The sequence below is a fragment of the Huiozyma naganishii genome, chromosome 2 (genome assembly GCF_000348985.1).
Source record: "Huiozyma naganishii CBS 8797 chromosome 2, complete genome".
In the NCBI taxonomy this organism is placed as follows: Eukaryota; Fungi; Ascomycota; class Saccharomycetes; order Saccharomycetales; family Saccharomycetaceae; genus Huiozyma; species Huiozyma naganishii.
Window position 1 is genome coordinate 1,018,296 of NC_035923.1, and position 19,330 is coordinate 1,037,625.

At 44.2% G+C, this 19,330-nt stretch overlaps 10 protein-coding genes and 1 non-coding gene across 11 annotated transcripts; 4 read left to right on the forward strand and 7 right to left on the reverse strand.

Annotated features, from left to right (window-relative positions):
- Nucleotides 1–29: 29 nt before the first annotated feature.
- Nucleotides 30–1,757, forward strand: ARG2 (acetyl-CoA:L-glutamate N-acetyltransferase; the record flags this gene model as incomplete). Its single annotated transcript, XM_022606517.1, has 1 exon — nt 30–1,757. One exon carries the CDS (start codon nt 30–32, stop codon nt 1,755–1,757), a length of 1,728 nt encoding a protein of 575 aa, XP_022463205.1.
- A 70-nt stretch (nt 1,758–1,827) lies between these two features.
- On the reverse strand, nt 1,828–4,383 carry KNAG0B05270 (metallo-dependent hydrolase superfamily protein; the record flags this gene model as incomplete). Its single annotated transcript, XM_022606518.1, has 1 exon — nt 1,828–4,383. The coding sequence occupies one exon, from the start codon at nt 4,381–4,383 to the stop codon at nt 1,828–1,830; it is 2,556 nt and encodes an 851-aa protein (XP_022463206.1).
- Nucleotides 4,384–5,619: 1,236 nt separating this feature from the next.
- Nucleotides 5,620–5,691, forward strand: KNAG0Btrna4C. Its single transcript has one exon. It is a non-coding gene; the product is annotated as a tRNA-Cys (tRNA).
- A 155-nt stretch (nt 5,692–5,846) lies between these two features.
- UTP18 (Utp18p) lies at nt 5,847–7,394 on the reverse strand (the record flags this gene model as incomplete). Its single annotated transcript, XM_022606520.1, has 1 exon — nt 5,847–7,394. One exon carries the CDS (start codon nt 7,392–7,394, stop codon nt 5,847–5,849), a length of 1,548 nt encoding a protein of 515 aa, XP_022463207.1.
- A 470-nt stretch (nt 7,395–7,864) lies between these two features.
- Nucleotides 7,865–8,773, reverse strand: KNAG0B05290 (S-formylglutathione hydrolase; the record flags this gene model as incomplete). The annotated part of the gene is made up of 1 exon (XM_022606521.1): nt 7,865–8,773. The coding sequence occupies one exon, from the start codon at nt 8,771–8,773 to the stop codon at nt 7,865–7,867; it is 909 nt and encodes a 302-aa protein (XP_022463208.1).
- Nucleotides 8,774–9,013: 240 nt separating this feature from the next.
- Nucleotides 9,014–9,535, reverse strand: MPM1 (Mpm1p; the record flags this gene model as incomplete). The annotated part of the gene is made up of 1 exon (XM_022606522.1): nt 9,014–9,535. One exon carries the CDS (start codon nt 9,533–9,535, stop codon nt 9,014–9,016), a length of 522 nt encoding a protein of 173 aa, XP_022463209.1.
- A 131-nt stretch (nt 9,536–9,666) lies between these two features.
- On the reverse strand, nt 9,667–10,104 carry DLS1 (Dls1p; the record flags this gene model as incomplete). The annotated part of the gene is made up of 1 exon (XM_022606523.1): nt 9,667–10,104. One exon carries the CDS (start codon nt 10,102–10,104, stop codon nt 9,667–9,669), a length of 438 nt encoding a protein of 145 aa, XP_022463210.1.
- Nucleotides 10,105–10,549: 445 nt separating this feature from the next.
- On the forward strand, nt 10,550–11,851 carry BNA3 (kynurenine--oxoglutarate transaminase; the record flags this gene model as incomplete). Its single annotated transcript, XM_022606524.1, has 1 exon — nt 10,550–11,851. The coding sequence occupies one exon, from the start codon at nt 10,550–10,552 to the stop codon at nt 11,849–11,851; it is 1,302 nt and encodes a 433-aa protein (XP_022463211.1).
- A 225-nt stretch (nt 11,852–12,076) lies between these two features.
- On the forward strand, nt 12,077–13,228 carry YHC3 (amino acid transporter YHC3; the record flags this gene model as incomplete). The annotated part of the gene is made up of 1 exon (XM_022606525.1): nt 12,077–13,228. One exon carries the CDS (start codon nt 12,077–12,079, stop codon nt 13,226–13,228), a length of 1,152 nt encoding a protein of 383 aa, XP_022463212.1.
- A 76-nt stretch (nt 13,229–13,304) lies between these two features.
- Nucleotides 13,305–15,293, reverse strand: IKS1 (protein kinase IKS1; the record flags this gene model as incomplete). The annotated part of the gene is made up of 1 exon (XM_022606526.1): nt 13,305–15,293. The coding sequence occupies one exon, from the start codon at nt 15,291–15,293 to the stop codon at nt 13,305–13,307; it is 1,989 nt and encodes a 662-aa protein (XP_022463213.1).
- A 577-nt stretch (nt 15,294–15,870) lies between these two features.
- STE20 (mitogen-activated protein kinase kinase kinase kinase STE20) lies at nt 15,871–18,381 on the reverse strand (the record flags this gene model as incomplete). The annotated part of the gene is made up of 1 exon (XM_022606527.1): nt 15,871–18,381. The coding sequence occupies one exon, from the start codon at nt 18,379–18,381 to the stop codon at nt 15,871–15,873; it is 2,511 nt and encodes an 836-aa protein (XP_022463214.1).
- Nucleotides 18,382–19,330: the final 949 nt, after the last annotated feature.

Here is a 19,330-nt window from a genome sequence, read left to right on the forward strand (position 1 = left end):
CAGGTATTAATGCTGTCGGTTCAGCATCAATGTGGAGACACATTTTCAACAATACAGGGTCTCAAGTATCTGGCCGTCACACATCATCTTCTCGAAACCTTATTCTATCAATTCTGAATTCAACGGCTACCAAGCGCGAGGCCCGAGATTATTTGACGAAATACACCAATGAACCTGAAACTATTAATCACTGTCTCTTAGTCATCCGACATCTTCATTTTTACAGACCTCAAATCTTACAGCAACTATCGAATACGATTAAAAGATTAAGAATTCTAGGTCTACGCCCTATATGTGTCATTCCTCCCTCCAAACATCTAATGAAACAAGGCGAAATATTGGATAAGATCATAACACAGGCCAGACTGAAACCACTCCATATACAAGATGGCCTAGTGAAAACAACAGAAGGCACGTACAAGTCGGTACTACAAGATAGCAACAGTAACGTGTTTGATAATTCAGTTCCGGACTTCGTTCCCATAATAAAGCCATACATCTACGATGAGAGGAAGGCATCTGAGTACATTGCCAATGATATGATAAAGTTTATGACACACATGACGGCGGATCCCATCTTGAAGATCGATAAACTGTTCATCTTGAATAGGATTGGGGGAATACCGTCCGGTGAAAGGAACGATAACGCGCATGTTTTTATCAATTTGTCGCAAGAGTTTGCCTCTTTGTCTCAAATGTTGAAAAGTAAAATAGCCTCTCTGGCAAAAAGGGAACCTCAATCCGAAAACCTGCTTGATAGAATGCTGGTGCATATACAGGAAGATCAGCTCGTGAACATGGAGGTCGAATTCAAAGAACACTTGCAAGACTTGCAGCTTGCTAATTCTGTCTTGTCCAACTTGCCATTCACCTCCACAGGTCTCATCACCACCGTCAACTCTGCAGCTTTAACTTCTGATAAAAATAATCCACTACTCTACAATTTGCTGACTGATCGCTCTTTAATTTCATCTTCGCTCCCTCGTTTTAAAAGAAGAGCTCCCCGGAGAGGTTTTGAGTCCTTATTAGCACCGGAAGAAATGGATACTTTCACCAATGAGGAGTTTGACGAGAATCATAATGATGAAAAGAATAACTACAGTAGTGATGCAGTTTTCGTAACCACGGTACTAAAAAAGGGTGTTGACATTCGCATCTTCGACGACAAACTTCTTACAGCTCAGAACTCCATTGGTCTAATAGGCGATCAAACTGGACATACTGATGCTAACTCTGAAAAGAAGATCTTACCCAAAGAGAAAATAAATTTAACCAAGATGAAAGCAATTTTAGATCAGTCCTTCAATCGTTCGTTAAACCTGGAACATTACATGAAAAGAATTAACGGCCGAATAGCGGCAATAATCGTTATTGGAGACTACGAAGGCATTGCAATCCTAACGTACGAGGGACCTAAGGATAACCAGTTTGTGTATTTAGATAAATTTGCCGTGCTACCACACTTGAAAGGGTCTTTGGGTATATCTGACATCATCTTCAACTTGATGTTTAAAAAGTTTCCTGAGGAGGTTGTCTGGAGGAGCAGGAAGAATAACATAGTTAACAAATGGTATTTTCAGCGAAGCGTAACTGTGGTGGACCTATCGGTGAGTATAGAAAATGATCAAAAGGACAGTCAGTTCAAATTGTTTTATTACGGGAATCCTGAAAGTACTGAAAAGACAATGACTAATGTAAACAGGTTGAAGGAATATGTAAGATACGTGAGAGATATCAAACCAAGTTGGGATAAATAAAAAGGTATTTATAAAACTATAATAACATCTGTATGAGACATAGAGGAATATTGACGACAGGGAAACTTCATTAGTCAACAAAACGGTCATTGATGAACTCCCACTCTTGTTCTAGTGTTTCCGTTCTGTATTTTCTTCTAATGTTCGGAACGTTATGTCGGATCCTGTTATCTTCTGGTTTATCATTCCACATGTCAATCAGACCCAAAGGATCAGACATCACGTTGTCACCGTTATTTTCGATTACAATCCCTGACCAATGGGCTTTGTAGAACCCGTTATACCCACTACTGATCACTGAATTTCTGGCCAGTTCACATAAATCTGCAGCGTTGAGAAGGTAGATACTGGCAGCAACGCTATATTCCTCTATCATAGGCTCTAACGTATAAGAGGAATTGAACAGGACGGATCTTGATGATATGCAAACCTTAAACCCGATTCTTAGCATTTTCATAAATGGGTTTTTATCATATGTGTACTGACCGGCAACTGAGATGTCACGAGATAACTTAACAGGATTGGCCTCCGGACCATTACTTTGCTTTAAAGTACCTTTTTGGTCATTCAGAAGGGCATCAGTATTGCCTGACGACACGTTCACTGATGATAATGGTGCCGTTATTATCGGAATTTGAAATAGATAGAACAGATACTCCAAAAGAGATGGAGCATTCCAGATCGGTTCACCCTGCAGCAGACCACCATTGCAGAGTAGCAAATTACACACCAGAGACTCTACTTTTTCAGTAAAGTAAAGAGTGGTTGAACTAAATTGCGAGGTACGATTAGACGTAGAGGGAGAGCAGTAACTTCTAAGGGGTATCGTATTCTTATGCTTCCTGTGTCTCAATTGGTTGAAACGTGCCAGATTCGCAAAGGTGTAGTAAATATAGTGAGAGATGGTTGGGTTATCACCTTCAGCGACCCAGTCTTTTGGAGGAAGATTAATATCTGCAAAGATTTTCCACAGGTACTCATCCGACTGGCTGATTACCACGTCAAGAGAGCAAACGTTTCTCAAAAAGAAGTCAAGTTCCTTACTTTCTTGATTCTCAAACAGAGGAGTAAAAATCGAATCAAAGTAGTCTTGAAAGTTGGACACTTTTCGAGCGGCAAAAAGTTGAGGAAAGACTCTAGACAATTGGATATTCCATCGGATATTGTATGAAACCAGTTTCCACTTGATCAACCAATGAGAAAATTTCATCCACCAATTATTTGTCTGGGCGTTACTGTCTTTCGGATCGTAGAATTGGAAGTCTACTGAAATCTGGCCGAGTTGATATTTAGATTTTTCCAACAAATGAATGGTAAATCTAATCAGTATTTGCGCAAGATATTCACCCTCGATGGCGTTATCAAATTCCAAAAAGATCTTGGCTAAAAAATAATAACGCAGTTTCAAGCCACTCAGTTCATTTTCAATCTCACTCTCACTGTATTTTATGAGGTGATACGTAGACAAATAAACGTCTCTATACCAATCCAAAAATTGATCATCGATCACTTTTAAACCTACTTCCAATGGATTTTCATGGGAACATCCCAATTGAAAAATATCTCTTATGGTAAGCCCGTCTCCTGAACTGGTCACATGAACTATTCTTGTAGATTCTGTGTTAATTTTCTCCCAAATGAACTCGCTCAGTTGTCTTTGGGTAACTAATCCACTCAGCAAAACTCCCTGGTCCACTTTTCTGCAATTATAAAAATCTCTATAGGGGACTTGCTTGTTCTCTAGAATTTCAGATTTTGATTTCAAGTGTTGAAACAGATCGAATTTATCCAAAAGATAGTTTAGACGTTTCTCAGAAATTTCGTTCATTGGATGCGACTGAATCATCTCAATCATGAACCCAAAATTGTGCTTGAATTCCCGGAATGTAGGGATCTCTCTTTCTTCCAAGTCGTCCTCGTCCAAACTATGTACTTTATTGTGCTCAGCTATTGTGCTCACAAAATCGTCCAGCTCAAATTCCTCTCCAGTATAGTGTATTGAACTCGCAGCCGTGCGGTTAGCTAGACCATAATCGTGAGGGCGGATACAGTAATACCCGCTTTTCACTTTTCTGATTGGGTTTTCAGGGTCAAATTCAGCTTCACCTAAAAACCTCTCATCTTTATCAAACTTCCAGAACTTGGGCAAAGGCTTAGGATACACTAACCATTTCTCAACATCATTTTTGATATTGGATTCACTATCTTGAAAGGACCCTCTAACGTATTTTTCCCTGAACTTTACCAGCTGATGGAAGGGATTAGTAACTTCCCTAATTTTTTGGAAATGGTAGTGAGTCGATGACGCAGGCTCTGGATTCGAACAATTGCCCTTTAATGAGTATCTTGACTCTTTACGAATTTCATCGTCCTTATACTCTAAAATCATCGTGCCCCTCTCTTCTTCTAAGGGGTCTAGATACATTGGGGACCCGACAATCATTTGCTTGTCGAAATTTGTTTTCAACGCAATCATATCCATATCATCAATTGAGATGTCCTTTTTTTTTTGCAATTGCTCTGTCGCTTCTGTGCTCGCTAGAGGCATCGTCTTAACGGCGACATCCGACATTCCGTTCTCCTCGGAGAATAAACTGCGTTGATCAGTTACCGACCCCACAGTCATCGTCTATCTTATTGTAAAACAGGTTAAAGCAAAGCAAACACAATAGTCACAGCGGAAGAACCCAATTGGGGACAGACAAGGACAGAGTTATACAAGAATAGAGGACAACGTTTGGAAGTTTATATAAGGTCTCCTATATTGGAACACTTGACCCTTTTTTAAATTTATGTCACGTGGACGATCGTTCGTGGGGAAAACGCCCCGAGTGCGTCAAGGTGAACGATGCGATGGCCCTCCCCAGTTCGTGGATTCTGGGATTGCAGTTAGTGTCAAACTTATTATATAGTTTTCCTTTGCTTTAACTTTTATGCCATCATTTTTTGGGGGTGACTTTGATTTTTGTACTACACTTTCTCGACAACAAATTGAATAACTGTCGGTTGAAAACACTACCTCATCATGTTTGGGATTTTAAAGGCCTCAGAAGTAGCAGCAACCACAACTGGAGTCTAATTATGGTTGGGTAAGTGAATATTTTCAAGTTTCGCGTATTTTTCTATACCTTCTACTGTTCCAAGGGCAAAAACGTTACAGGTTTTGAACAGCCAAGGTTCATATTGAGCGCTTTAGCATGCACATATTATTTGATACCACCAATCCCGCCGTTTCTTGAATAAAACCTACAAGTTTCACTTTCTACATTTTGCCGCAGATGATTGGTGTAGCGGTGTAACCAAATTTTCATTAATTGGGCTAGAAGTAAGTCACTTCATGCAGTGTTATAGACACATTAAAAGTGGTATAGAGACACGTGGAACAAAGTTTAGTTGAGTTTTTAAATTCAAATCCGGAAGGTACTACGCTCCATGAATATCTTCAGGTTTACTAACTCATAGGATAAAAAAGTACATGAGAAGAGTAAAAGAAAATTGTATTAAAGATCCAGTTCAGAATAGTACCTTGCTATCCGTCTATTCAGAAGGAATGCATGCTATTGGAGTACCTTTCACATGCCCAGGGAATTACAATTTTTTTGGTAGGCGTAGTAAAAAACCACGACCACTGAAATGATCCAAACATTATATAATAACCACGTCAGGGACAAAGGTAATTAATGAGCCAGGGTTTGGTAAAAGATTGATCTCATTATTTTAATTCTGTTAAAATTAAATCTATATCAGGGGTTTTCAATCACAGCCAGTGAGTTGTCGAATATGATCATTGTCACGAACGCGTTACAAAAGCTAAATTAATATTACTGTACTTCTCTGAACTTCTTAAAAAGCTGAAAATTCAGCTCGTATGGCGCAGCGGTAGCGCAGCAGATTGCAAATCTGTTGGTCCTTAGTTCGATCCTGAGTGCGAGTCTTTTTTATTTTGGCTTGTTCCAAACCACAAGAACTTGGGCCACTTTGTGGAATAGTCAAGATGACATGTATATTATAGAATGCAACACTTGTTAATATTGAATAGGACAGTTTAAAGAGTTACACAAAGATTAAATATTCCACTCGAATGGCCGGTTAATAATGGTTTAGCCTCCAAAGCCTGACTTTACCCTGTTCGTTACCTACAGCAAGCATTTCTCCATGAGACGAAAATGCCACAGTAGTAACTTTACCAAAGGGAGTACCAGACGTAGGCCAGTTTTTGAATACTGTAAACGAGGGAAGATGAATTAATCTCAGGGCATCTTTAACGGCCCTTGAGCCTATGCATAATATCTGACCGTCCGGAGAGAACTGTACTGACGATATTGTGGTGGTTAAATGGTCCATCACGGCAACGGGCTTCATAGTTCCACTGAACAAAGATCCTCCGTTTCTCTCGTAAATGTTAACAAACCCACTCTCACTTCCAATAGCTAACCATCTATTCGCGCGGACGTTCTTGGTGGACAGCAAATGGTCGCTATTGGTACCACCTCCAACCTGAATCGTTGTAATCCCAATACCACCCTCATCCTTCCATCTGGTCAACACTTCACCGTTGTTGTTCAGATCGAATTCCCATACTTCACCATACGTGTTGGCGACAATCAAAATTGTCTTGAACTTCCCCTTCCCCAATGGTTTATAATCGATGCAAAAATCCACGAGCAGCCCTTCGATTTTACAGCCGAGCATCCATAGGCCAGAGATGGAATTCAACACGTTGATCCATCCATTGTTACCCTGGAGACATATGATACCATGAGTCTGATGAGTCGCGGAGTTGAAGAAATGACCCACTTTGAATTTTTCAAAGGATCTTTGAGTGTTCTCATGGCCGTAAAGTCTCGAAAACTTTTCGACTTTAGCGACGGAGTTTGCAGTGTTATTTGTGTTATTAGACAGGTCCCAAGAGTGCATGTACCTTCTTCTACCACCTGTAAAGATCCTCTGCTGGCTTTCACTTGGAGAGACGTAGAAAGTACACGATTGGATCGGGGTATCTCTCAAATGAAGACTTGTCACAAGATGATTATTCTTACCATCGATATGGTATATTCTTAATGTTTTATCGTACCCACCAGTTAGTAGCAATGGTTTGGTAGGATGGAAGGATAAGGACTGTATCGCGGAACGAGATGGGTGCGAAACGTTAGCGTCCTTCAGACGCAAGATATCCAAGGAAACGGACGGCAATAACTTGGTGCCTGACACGTCCTTATAGTTGTAAGTTGATTGCAAGATCTTGGATAAAGCGTATACGTCCCCATCGACAACTTGTTCGCCGGTTTCCTCTGCCTCCTCGTCACTACTAGCATTACCATCTTTTTCGTCCACATCTGGTTCGTCAGCCCATTTGGGTCTAGGGTAGATTTTCTCAAATTGAGTTCTCAGCCTGCGAATGTAGGCTGTACCGGTTATTTTATTTTCAGTGTACGAATGTCTCAATTTCTTCGTCCTGTGTGTCTCTGTGATGGGCACGCGCAATTGCTCGTCATCTGAATCCTCCCACGCATTCTCCTCCTCAGAGACACTGTCCTCACTCTCTTCCACATCGATCTCCATCCTGTCCTCATCAGCGTCAGCCTCTTCTTCACCGTCATCGACGAAGAACAGTTGATCGTCCCCGACGGCAGTCATCTCATCGTTCGCCTCCTCCTCGTCGTTCTCCTCACCGTCCTGCACTTGCTCTTGTTCCTGGAAGACATTCTCCAACTCGAAGTCCTCGAGATTGGACTGGAAGTCTGAGGTGTCACCAAAGACCAACTTCGCCAGAAACTCTTCCTCGTTGCTCGGGGGGAGCAATGTCCTCCACCGCGGGCCTGCTAACAGTAGTGGCACTCATTCTTTTTCTATTATAATTTGCTGCAATGGTCTCTCTTGATTATAAACAGCTACAAACAATGCGGGCTCCTCTCTACCCTCCAAAACACAGACGTTAGTGAGAGACCAAGAAGCGATGACCTGCCTCATCTCTCGTAAATTTCAAAAAAATTTTCTTCCAAAAAATTGTTCAAACAAGGAACTGACAAAGATTTAGGCGGATGAGACACACACCGGTGCTAGCTAGCGCGCAATTGCTCCATGGATGAGACTACACTTCCCTGTTCTCAGTGTTCCTTCAGGCCGAGGTGTTCCGCGTGGAATTTCGCGTGCTGTGGCACGAAAGTGCTCACGAAGTAGTAGGAGTGGTCGAATCCCGCTACTATGTTCAGCTCGATTTTGTTCGCCCATGGCGTGTCTTGCGAAGCCTCGACTATTGACTGCGGCTTCAATTGTTCCTCGTAGAACGGGTCTGCGTCGCCGACGTGGATCAGAATGTGTCTCCTCTCCTCGCGTGGAGTCTGCTTGATCAACTCGCAAGGGTCGTGCAGGTCCCACTCCGCCTTGGACTCCAAATACCCGTTGAACGCCTTCTGTCCCCAGGGGACATTCTTTGGGTTCACGATGGGGGCAAACGCGGAACAGGATTTGTAATGCGCCTGTTGCTTGAGAAACCCGCATAGGGCACCGTACCCACCCATGGAATGGCCAGTGATCGAGACGTTTTCCAAGAAATCGACGTGCTTCCCCGTGTCAGCAAAATGTTGATCCAACACCCTTGGTAACTCCTCATGGACATACGTGTACATATTGTAGTTCTTGCTGTATGGTTCTTTCGTAGCATCAATGTAGAAACCTGCACCGTGCCCAAAATCCCAACTACCTTCTGGGTCCCCTGGGACATCGTCGCCTCTTGGTGACGTATCTGGGAAAACGACCACAAACCCGTACTTATCCGCTTGGAATTGCCACATCGCCTTCTCGGAAGCGTTCTGCGGAGTGCATGTGAGCCCAGATAGGTAATAGATCGTGGGGATGGGTTTCATCAGGGCCTCGTTGCCCCTGACACACTGCCAGTACTGTTTGGGCAAGTAGACGTTGACGTCCATTGTGGTGCCCGTCGACTCGGATTCATGGGACATCCTTAGAAGCTTCCCGTTGCAAACATTGATCTTCTGTTTCACTGTGAACGTCATATTTCAAACTGGCTCTGTTGACCTCCACACACAGGGCCTGTGGACTTCAAAAGGTAAAGAGATCCCTTGGCCACCAGCAACCACCTCTTGACGCTTTAAAAGTGTTTAAATAAAAAGGCAGCGAAAGGAACCGTTGCACTCTAGTGAAGTCCAGGACAGAGGAACCACCGGATGGCGACACTTGGGTGCTCTATCCAGTTGGATTGAGTCCAATGTTATATTCGTATCTGTATATACACACTATTGATCTCCCCCCCCCTGGTAGGGCCCCTTCGTGGGCCCAACGGCAGCCCCACTCAGTTTCTTCCTCTGTTCCACTCTCCAAAGCATGTACGTAGTGTAGTCGTTGAAGAACCCGTCGAGTTTCCCGCCGTTGCGGTCCCACATCTCCTTGGTGAGCGTCCCCTTTGGAACAGGTCTCCCGTGCAGTCTTCCACTAACGACGCTCTGCGGGAACAAACACCTCCACCAGCCGTTCTTATCCCAAAGCGATACACCCTTCACGTCGTTACATTGGGCAAACTGTCTCTCGGTGGGGACTGGCCAACTGTAGACCCCCGTGACGTTCGGAATCGCGCCTGGTGGGAACAAGTCGAATGGATTCCCAACCAGGGGGGACATCCGGGGGAACAACTCCCCGTTCAGCAACGCACCAGGCCACAACCCAGTGGGGTGCAACCCGCCCGTGTAGTTGAACGACCACAGCTCCTGCAAGTCTGGGTCAAACTCATCGTCCTTACTCGTCAAATCTATATCCTCCATTGCTGCGGGGGTGCTTCGGAGTTGAACAGACACTTCTCGCCTGTATCCCTTCCCAACTTCTATCTGTACACACTTATATACGAATGCAACATAAACCCATGGACCCCGTACGCCCTTCTTATAATCCCGTCTCAGTCACTCTCCGTGTCTATATCTATCTGGACAGCACCGGAGGAACTTGCCAGCGACCCACCATCACGGGCCACGCCAACCTGGGCTGGCGTGAACACCTCTGTCACGTACCTCACTTTGTTCTGAGCGACGAGTTCCGCCAAGTTCTTCGTCCGCGGTATCATCTCCCCCAAGAAGGCGTACTGGTTCCTCACGGCCACGCAGTCCGCGATATCCATGTACTCGAGATGTAACGTGGGACCCTCACCATCACCATCGCCCGCAGCGGAGGGTGCATTCCGGTAAGCGGACACGCTGAGGGAGTCCCCGCACAGCTGCTGGATGAAGTACTGCGTGACAAACGCCGTCGCAGCAAGAGCCTCCGGCGACGTGTCCATGTACTCTGGATCGTTCTTCGCTATGCGCTCCACACGCTCCACATCCGGTTCCAACGACATTGGCGCAGGCGGGACGGCAAGAGTACGAGATGCTCTGCTGACTGTCTCAGTCGGAACGGTGTTCTTGTTTCAGTTGACGGTTTTTTTACTTCCAGGACACAGCGACAGGACGGTCTACTGTCCACCTCTTCTTCAAGAACCACCCCTCAGCTCTGCTCGTCGCCGTGCTCGTCGCCGTCGAGTCAACCGAGCGTCTGATTGCGATGGTCGATGCGCGGCGTCTTGTCGTCGCGGACGGTGGGTGGGTGTTCCCACAGTTCCGCCTCCCAACTGCCACAGTTACCGTCTGTGCTCTTCGTTATCGGTGAGCGATGCCTCGCGGTGAGCTCTTCTTATATAAAGTAGTGGGCAGTCTGTGACAGATAGGGTGCTCCGTTTCACAGTAGTTGTGGTAGCAGTAGAAAGTTCCTTCTTTGTAATGCTCAGCAGGGTGTTCAGACGCAACATGACCAACCAATCGCTCGGCAAAGTGATCCCTAACAAGTACTTCTCGCAGAACAACGCGAAGGATGTCTGGTCGCTGACTAACGAGGCTGCCGCCGCGGCTGCCAAGAACAGCAAGAACAGCGGTCGCGAGATGATCAACATGGGCCAAGGGTTCTTCTCGTACTCGCCACCGCATTTCGCCATCAGTGACGTGCAACAGGCTCTGGAGATACCGCTTGCGAACCAGTACTCCCCCACTAGGGGTAGGCCAAACCTTATCAAGGCTCTGGCCGACCTGTACACGCCTCTGTACGGACAGCAGTTGTCCGCGGACAACATCACCGTGCACACGGGTGCCAACGAGGCGATCTTCTCCTGTCTCATGGGGCTGCTGAATAAGGGCGACGAGGTGATCGTGTTCGAACCGTTCTTCGACCAGTACATCTCCAATATCGAACTTGCAGGCGGGGTCGTCAGGTACGTCCCCATCAACCCGCCTCGGGAACTTGACGACAGGGTCACGCGTGGCACAGAGTGGGAGATCGACTGGGATATCCTCGAGAAGACGATCAACAGCAGGACCAAATGTGTCATCATCAACACCCCGCACAACCCGATCGGGAAGGTGTTCACTAGGGAGGAGTTGCTCAGATTGGGCAAGATCTGCGTGGACAACAACATCGTGATCATCTCAGATGAAGTTTACGAGCATCTGTACTTCTCGGACGAGTTCCCCAGAATCGCGACTCTGTCCCCAGAGATCGGACAACTGACCTTCGCGGTAGGGTCCGCGGGGAAGACGTTCGCGGCTACTGGTTGGAGGATCGGCTGGACTGTGTCGTTGAACAAAGAACTCCTCAATTACGTCGCAAAGGCACACACAAGGATCTGCTTCTCCTCGCCATCGCCGTTCCAGGAGGCTATCGCGCACGCACTGCCGGAAGCGCAGAAGATCGACTACTTCGAAACAATGAGACAGGAGTACATCCAGAAGTTCAAAATCTTCACCGCAGTGTTCGACGAATTGAATATGCCTTACACCGTCGCAGAGGGATCGTACTTCATCTGTGTCAACTTCTCAAAGGTCAAGATCCCAGAGGACTACGTGTTTCCGCAGGAATTGCAAGAGAAGGCAAAGGATTTCAGGATCTCGTACTGGCTCATGAACGAACTCGGGGTCGTCGCCATCCCCCCCACAGAGTTCTACATCAAAGAACACGAAAAGGCAGCAGAAAATCTGCTGAGATTCGCGGTCTGCAAGGACGACGAATTCTTGCACAAGGCTGTTGACCGTCTACGCTTGTTGAAGGACTACTTGTGAGAACATCTTCCTCTCCTTTTCTTTTTATAGACATGACATAAACGCGTTGCAAGAAAGTGATTTAAGATAAATATTTAAACAAATTGAAGTTTTCAATAGATACAAACCCTAATTGTAGAAGGTACTAGTGAACCTGAGAGAGGACGCATCGACTACCAGGAATACTGGTACCTCGCATTCACACACAAGCTGGGTACAATATATACATAAAAGGGAAGGGCACAAATGGATCCCTACATGTATTTCTGGCTTTTTGGGCTCATAAACAACGTGCTGTACGTTGTCATATTATCCGCAGCAGTAGACCTCATAGGACCGTCGTCACCCAAATCGCTGGTGCTGTTGGCAGATATTCTACCCTCACTCGCAATCAAACTAATATGCCCCTTCTTTGTCGATAAGATATCGTACCCGAGGAGGGTCGTTGCTCTAATCATCACCAGTTTTGTTGGAATGTTGCTCGTCTCGGCAAGCTCGTTAAAATTGACTATAACGGGGATAGTGCTTGCATCGTTGTCCTCAGGGTTTGGCGAGGTAACGTTTTTGCAACTCACACACGTCTTCCCGCAGAGTGCCCTAAATGGGTGGTCCTCGGGGACAGGCGCAGCAGGATTGCTGGGCACTTCCGCATACATGTTCCTCACCTCCATCTGTAGAATTCGAGTGACAATGGCGCTCTTACTCTTTGCAGTGATGCCCTTTGCATTTCTCCTTTTCTTCAAACTGGATACCGAGTTGATTCACCCAGATACGAGCTCCCAACACCGTGCACATTTGAAGCTGGAAGAATTGCTCTACAGAACTCGAGGGCTTGTCATACCCTACATGCTACCGCTGACCTCGGTCTACCTGTTCGAATATATGATAAATCAAGCAATATCGCCCACACTGCTTTTCCCGCTGGGGGGCACCGACAGGGACGGCGGATCGGAAAGAGGCAGTGGGATACCTTTCTTCTTCAAAAAATACAGGGACATCTACGTTACTTACAGTACATTGTACCAGTTGGGGGTCTACATTTCGAGATCCTCAGGGAAATGGATTAGAATAAAGCATTTGTACTTGCTGTCTCACCTCCAAGCCTTGAATTTTGTCCTGGCCCTGATTCAATCGTGGCTGTTTGTTGTAAAATCGCCATGGCCGGTCATGTTTATGGTATTTTACGAGGGACTTCTTGGTGGCGCCTCTTACGTTAACACTTTTTTGAACGTCTCGGATGATATCGACGACCCTAAGTTGAAAGAGTTTGCTCTGGGCACTGTCTCCATTGCCGACTCTTCAGGCATTTTTGTCGCAGCATTACTTGGACTACCGTTGGAACCGGCCTTGTGTAAGCATCAATTGGCAGATGGGAGGCCCTGGTGTAGAATGGAATAAAAAAAATGGAGGTTAGAAATGGGAATATTCGTCGCCTATTTTGTAAATTTTCCATCAATTATAATCCTAGTTGTAACTATAAAATTTTTGCATAGTATGTGGAAATCATAATAAATGTCACCTCAATGAGTAGTATTACTTGACAAGTTCTTATCGAAGAATGTAAGGATAACCCAAGCAGAAACAATGCAAAGTAGTTCAATAAGATAGGAACTTGATTCCTCAAGTTGTTAGCCGCGATACAGCCGCATGATAAAACGAAATAAAATAGCTGACGACTCTTGATAAATCTCGTAATCTTTGCCCTCAAACTGGTAACTTGAGCACGTTCAGGTAAAGTAAGTAATCCAGTTTGCGTTGGTGGGTTTTCGAAAATGTCACAATCGGGGAGCAAACTCAAGTAACTGCTTCCCTTCTCATTGATAATCTGCTCCGCTGTTTCCAATTCGGAGTCATCACTAGAGTTATGGTTTGATACAAATCCTGCGTTATATTCTTCAGATTGTTCTGTAGGAGATATATGTTCTAAGCACTCCTCTACCTCCTTTGCAGTTGGTCTGTCTTTGGGGTTTAAGGAAAGCAGCATTTCCATCAGATCAAATATTCTTTCATCAACACCGAGAAGGTTCATAGATGCATGTTTTTCGAGCAAAGAATATTTGGATCCAATTCGGAACCTTTTCAGTTCCTCTTTCATTCGAGAAAACTCCATCTCGGGCGCAAAGGGTAAGCTACCGAAAACAATGAAATAGCAAATCATTCCAAGCGAAAACATGTCTGATGCGAATGTATATTCATTATACCTACGTCCGGTCCCTTGAACTTCTGCTGCTATACTGGGGGAGATTATTACCTCAGGGGCCGTGTACTCAAGGGTGCCTGTGCAGCCCGTTGCGGAGCGTGATTCCCCAGCAAGCTGGCTTTCACCTAAATCTCCTATTACCACAGTTGGAAATAAAGCTGCATCGCCTTCTACACTTTTAAACACTTTCTCATCTGGTTTTTCATCATCATAGTCACTTATGCTCGGCTCAGTATACTTGGACAGCAATAGGCAGTTGGATGGTTTCAGATCTCTGTGAATTATTCCAATGTCATGCAATTCATTTAATCCCCTTGCAATATCACGCAAAATGGACACTATCTGGGCTGTGGTTAAACCAATATTCGAAGGCTTGTGGTGCTCACTTCTCAACCTTCTTTTTTCCCTGAATCGTTTCTTCCTTTCTATGGTCGAAACCTTCTCTGGAAATTTTTTGAATACGTCAATTAAGATACAGTCTTCTAAATTCCCGCCTGAGCAGTATTGCTGGAGAATAAATAAGCAAGGAATTTTCTCGTTTTCCATTTCGTTTACTTTTACACCATAAGATGAATCCATTTCTAACCAGACATGGTTGTACGTGATTAAATTGGCACTCTTGTGAGTTAGGGAACTTAGATGCTGAACTTCTCTGATGCATTTGTTAAACCACTTCATGTCGTTCCCGATGGAAATCTTTTTCAAAGCAAATACACCCAAATTGGTATCACCTATTTTATGAACAACCTTGAAAACGGAGCCACGGGCGCCATTCCCGAGCAGTGATAAAGTAGTAAAGAATTTATGAAAATAACCTGGTATAAACAGATCCTCAGGTATGAAAGACCCATATGCTGACCGTTCAGTTGAGTCACGTATTGAATGCCTTTTGTGGGTTGATTGTAGCAATTTGAAATATTTGTAGGACAAAGTCACATTTGGAAGTGCCTTGGTGGCACCGCTAGTAGCTCTAACGGAATTTACGCCTTCGTTGCTTCCTGTAGTGGTGTTATTTTGCTCTACTGGATTAGAGCTCATTATCTCCGTACCACACTGAGGGCAAATATAGGCGGCAATAGAAATATGTTCGTGATTTCTCCTAGTTCTAATGCTTTCCAAGCTGTAGGGGTCATTTGACCAGTTTCGTGGATGGACCTGTTCAAATACCGCTAATTTGTCTGCAGATGGGTTTACAATCACCAAAGATTTGGAAGTTGGATCATTTAGTATAAGCGAATCATCCATGTAAGGAACCAGACTCATATTGGTGGTTGTTAGCTTCCAATCTTTTTTAGTCCCAGTTCTATCTTTCCGTAATATATCACCGATAGGTCCCCGTGGACAGTAATACCGCTCGAACCCTCCTTCTATTACCACTCTGGCACCTTTTCAAGCTTAAACGTTCGGGGGTGAATTTGAATGCAATTTTTGAACCCTGAAATTTTGGTTCCTCGGCTTAATGTTTTTCTTTTAAATCTTTGCATACTGTCAGTCTGAGAAATGAGAGATTTCCAACCATGAGTTGTGTCCCTGAACAGTTGGTACATTATTTTAAATAGAACTGCTGGTTAAGGTTAATTGAACTGCAGAAGAGGAATCCCAAGCCAAAGAAAAAAATTTGCCATCCTCAGTATATTCTGTAGAAGTACGCGTTCGCAGCTTCTTTAGCTAATACCGCTCATCATTCCACTGTATCAGTTAAATCCCCTCCCCTTCTCCACGCTCCTGGTCTGTAAGATATACCATTGTGTTTGATCGATATTACTTGGATATCATTGGGTCAGATCCTTGTTATAATATAAGATTTCATAAAGTCCTAGCATCTATAAAAATTTATATATCACTGCTCATCATTTGAATCAGAGTCATTATCGCTCTCCTGTTTCTTCATCCTGGCCAACTTGACCAATGGAGCAAGAGATACGTTTGGTTCTGAATATTCTGTAATAAAGGGATCTTCTAGCAAAGTTGATGCTGATGCTCTCTCGTCGGGGTTGACTTTTAGACACCAACTCAAGAAGTCATTCAACACATCACTCAAAAGCTCGGGTTCCTTTAGTTTTGGAGTGCCGTTGGTTGCAATCAAATAAAGCGCTCTTAGTGGAGTTTCGTTCAAATACGGAGGCTCACTCTCTATCATTTCGATAATCATTATACCCAACGACCAAATATCGACTTTGGGCCCATATTCCTTCCTGGATACAACTTCGGGTGCCATCCAGTATGGTGTTCCTACCATGGTGGTCCTTTTTAAATTATGTTCATTAATTTGAGCACAAAAGCCAAAGTCTGTAAGTTTGATGTCACCTTTCATGGAAAGCAGAATGTTATCAGATTTAATATCTCTATGGATCACACCGTTGGAATGCAAAAACTGTAAGCCCCTCAGCGTTTCTCTACAAACGGTACCTATCTGTCCCTCCGTGAGTATGCAATGTGTAACCACGTCAGTTAGTGAGCCACCCTCCATAAATTCCATGATAACCCAAAGATCACCCTTCAGCAAGAATGAGTCTATGAAATTAACGATATTGGGGTGCTTGCTATCCTTCATGACAATAATTTCGTTAATGATTAACTCCTTCTTGGGCTGTTTCTCCAAATTCATCTGTTTGATAGCAACAGACGCGTCAGTGCCTACTTCGTACGCAGTGTAAACACCACCGGAGGCACCTTGTCCGATCTTGACTAAATTTGTGTATTTTTGACTTGGGTCACCGTCCGAGCAGATTTCCGCAAGCCGGGCATATATTTCTTTCTTGTGCCTTTCTCTTTCCTCTCTCTTTTTTTCACTTGCCTTCTTAGAGACTCTTGATAAACTCTTGGAGTTCGGCGTTGTTTTGGGAATCGGAGGAAATGCTGCATTACCTTGTTTCGAAGTGCTGTCCAATGAGGGCGAAGAAGTTATCGATAGTGGAGTTGGGGGGAGGCTTGGTGAACTCTGTTTGCTTGTACTCTGAGGCAATGGGGGTAAAGGTTGGAGTTCCTTCTTCGTAGAGTTCTCCCTCGAAGACATTGACGACACCAAATTGGGCTCGCCATTAGACTCCCCCCTCTGTCCGACAGATGCAGATACTAGAGTTGGGCTGGCAAGTGTATTTACCTCTTTATTACTTCCTGGAGGTCTGGGAGCTGGTCTTGATGGTATGAATTTATCGTTCTGTATATCAGATGATGTTTGGTTACCAGGCGAAAGGGCTTTGGGAGATGTCGTCCGTTTGAAGGGTTGATACTCATTTATCCTCGGAGTCAACGTATCTGGAGTCTTTGCGGAAGATGAAGAGGATTTTGTCTTAGATGACGGCCTATAAGGCGATTCATGCTCTGTGTTTTCAATAACGGAGGGGAACTTTGGGTCTGTTCCTTGAACTTTGAAAGTTTTGATTGTTTTATCTTCGTTTGTGGTTTGAGTCACATCTTGGTAGAACTGTACTATATCCATAACTGTATCCATGTTTTGTTGTTGTTCCTTTTTAGTGATCCCGCTGGAAGTGAGCAGTTTTTGCCACTCCTCTGGCAGTCCAATATACTCTCCTGTCTTCTTATCCACACCGACATGATGAATGTGTTTAGCGTTGTATGGGGTTGATATCTTTAGCGAAGTGTTAGACGACCTCTTAGACAAGGACGGTGTCTCGTTCTGGTAACTCCCGCCACTGCTATTGCTATTATTACTGTTCCTTTTGATATTGTTTACAAACGAAGAGAATACGCCCTTCATTCTACTACCACTACTTGAGGTGGTATTACTGCTCAGGGTGATACTACTTTTGTTTTTATTGCTAGGTTGAAGGTTATTTTTACCCTTTGTCGATTTAACCAAGTTCGGTGATGATGCATTCGATCTCATACCACTAGGGCTGACCCCCTTTTCGGCCCCGTTTGTCGAAGAGTGCAAGTTCCCTTTCGAGGACCCCTTTTTGGCACCGCTGGTTACGACAGGAGTCGAGGCAGACCTTTGGAATTCCTGGTGTTCTTCAGCGATTTTAGGGAACGTTTTTTCCTTTGTAGTGATTGCACTGCCAATAATACCTTGTATTTGAGCTCCTTGTAAATGTGACGTACCTGTTTTGTGATCTTGCAAACTTGGCGACATGCTCTTATTGTTATGTCGTGAGGGGGACGTAGGTGAGACAGCTAGCTCCGGATCGGCTCCTTCGTCATTCTCACCCACTTTTTGATCATTGTCGTCGTTGTGTTCCAATTTCGAAGGTATTTCATTTGAGTGGATAGGGGTGTCTAGCGTGCTTGAACTTGTAGAGTCACCTTGCGCGGAACTACTATCCTTCCTCCTTGGGTCCATGGAGTGGTAAACGTTAGCATGACTATTATTTGCGCCGCTGCTTTCCATATCTACTATTTTTTTCCGTTATTGTCCTCTATATGCGGCTGGTAGTTCTAGGAATATGTAACAATGTAGTGGATGGGAGCTGTTTTAGTGAAAAGTAGAATACGTTCGAAGTTTTTGCTTGTTTGTTTTTTTCCAAAAATGACCGCACCTGTGTGAAAGAAAAGGACAGTTGATGATCTTCGATACTTCTTAATTCTCTTGGCCACACATACACACACACACTCTCTCTCTCCTTCACTGGCTCACTCTTTCTGATTCCTGGATGAATACACAATACAAGGTTTACTAGCCATCCGACTGAGTCAATTTGTGTGCTGTGATTTCAATGAAACCTTTTCACGAATTGTAAAAAAATTAAAAACAAAAGGGCCAAAAAAGAAGAAGAGGAGGGGAAAGACAGGAAGATTATGTTACGTGGGCAATGTAATGTGATCCGGTCTAGTAAGAGAACAACCCGTGATGTTTACCCCGGAGTGCTTGATACCTTGCCGCGTATTTCCAGAATTTCCTGTGGATTTGCAACAGATATTCAAACCCAATTCAGTTTTGTAGCAGTACGACGACCAAAAGAGTGCAGAAAAACCCAAACAAATGGGGCAAGGAGCTTAGCAAGTCTACAACCCAGTTTCCTGCGAGATGCACTGGTTTCTTGTGTAACAGTGCATTGCTCCTAAACTCTGGGATATATCATCCCACGGTGTCAGAATCCGTTCCCCGCCCGCAAAAAACAATGGAAAAATGTAAAAATAAAACAAAATTCTCGAGAAATTTTTTTTCTGAATCAAAAAAAAAAGAAAAGAAAAAAAAAAAAAAAAGAAAGAGAAATCAAGCCCTAATTTTCGGCGGTCGGGAATTAGGTCTTGGATATTCGTTCGGGATGATATTCGATCTTTCTTGAAAAAAAGTGAAAAATTTTTGTAAACTCATCTCATCGCAGAAAAAAGAAAAT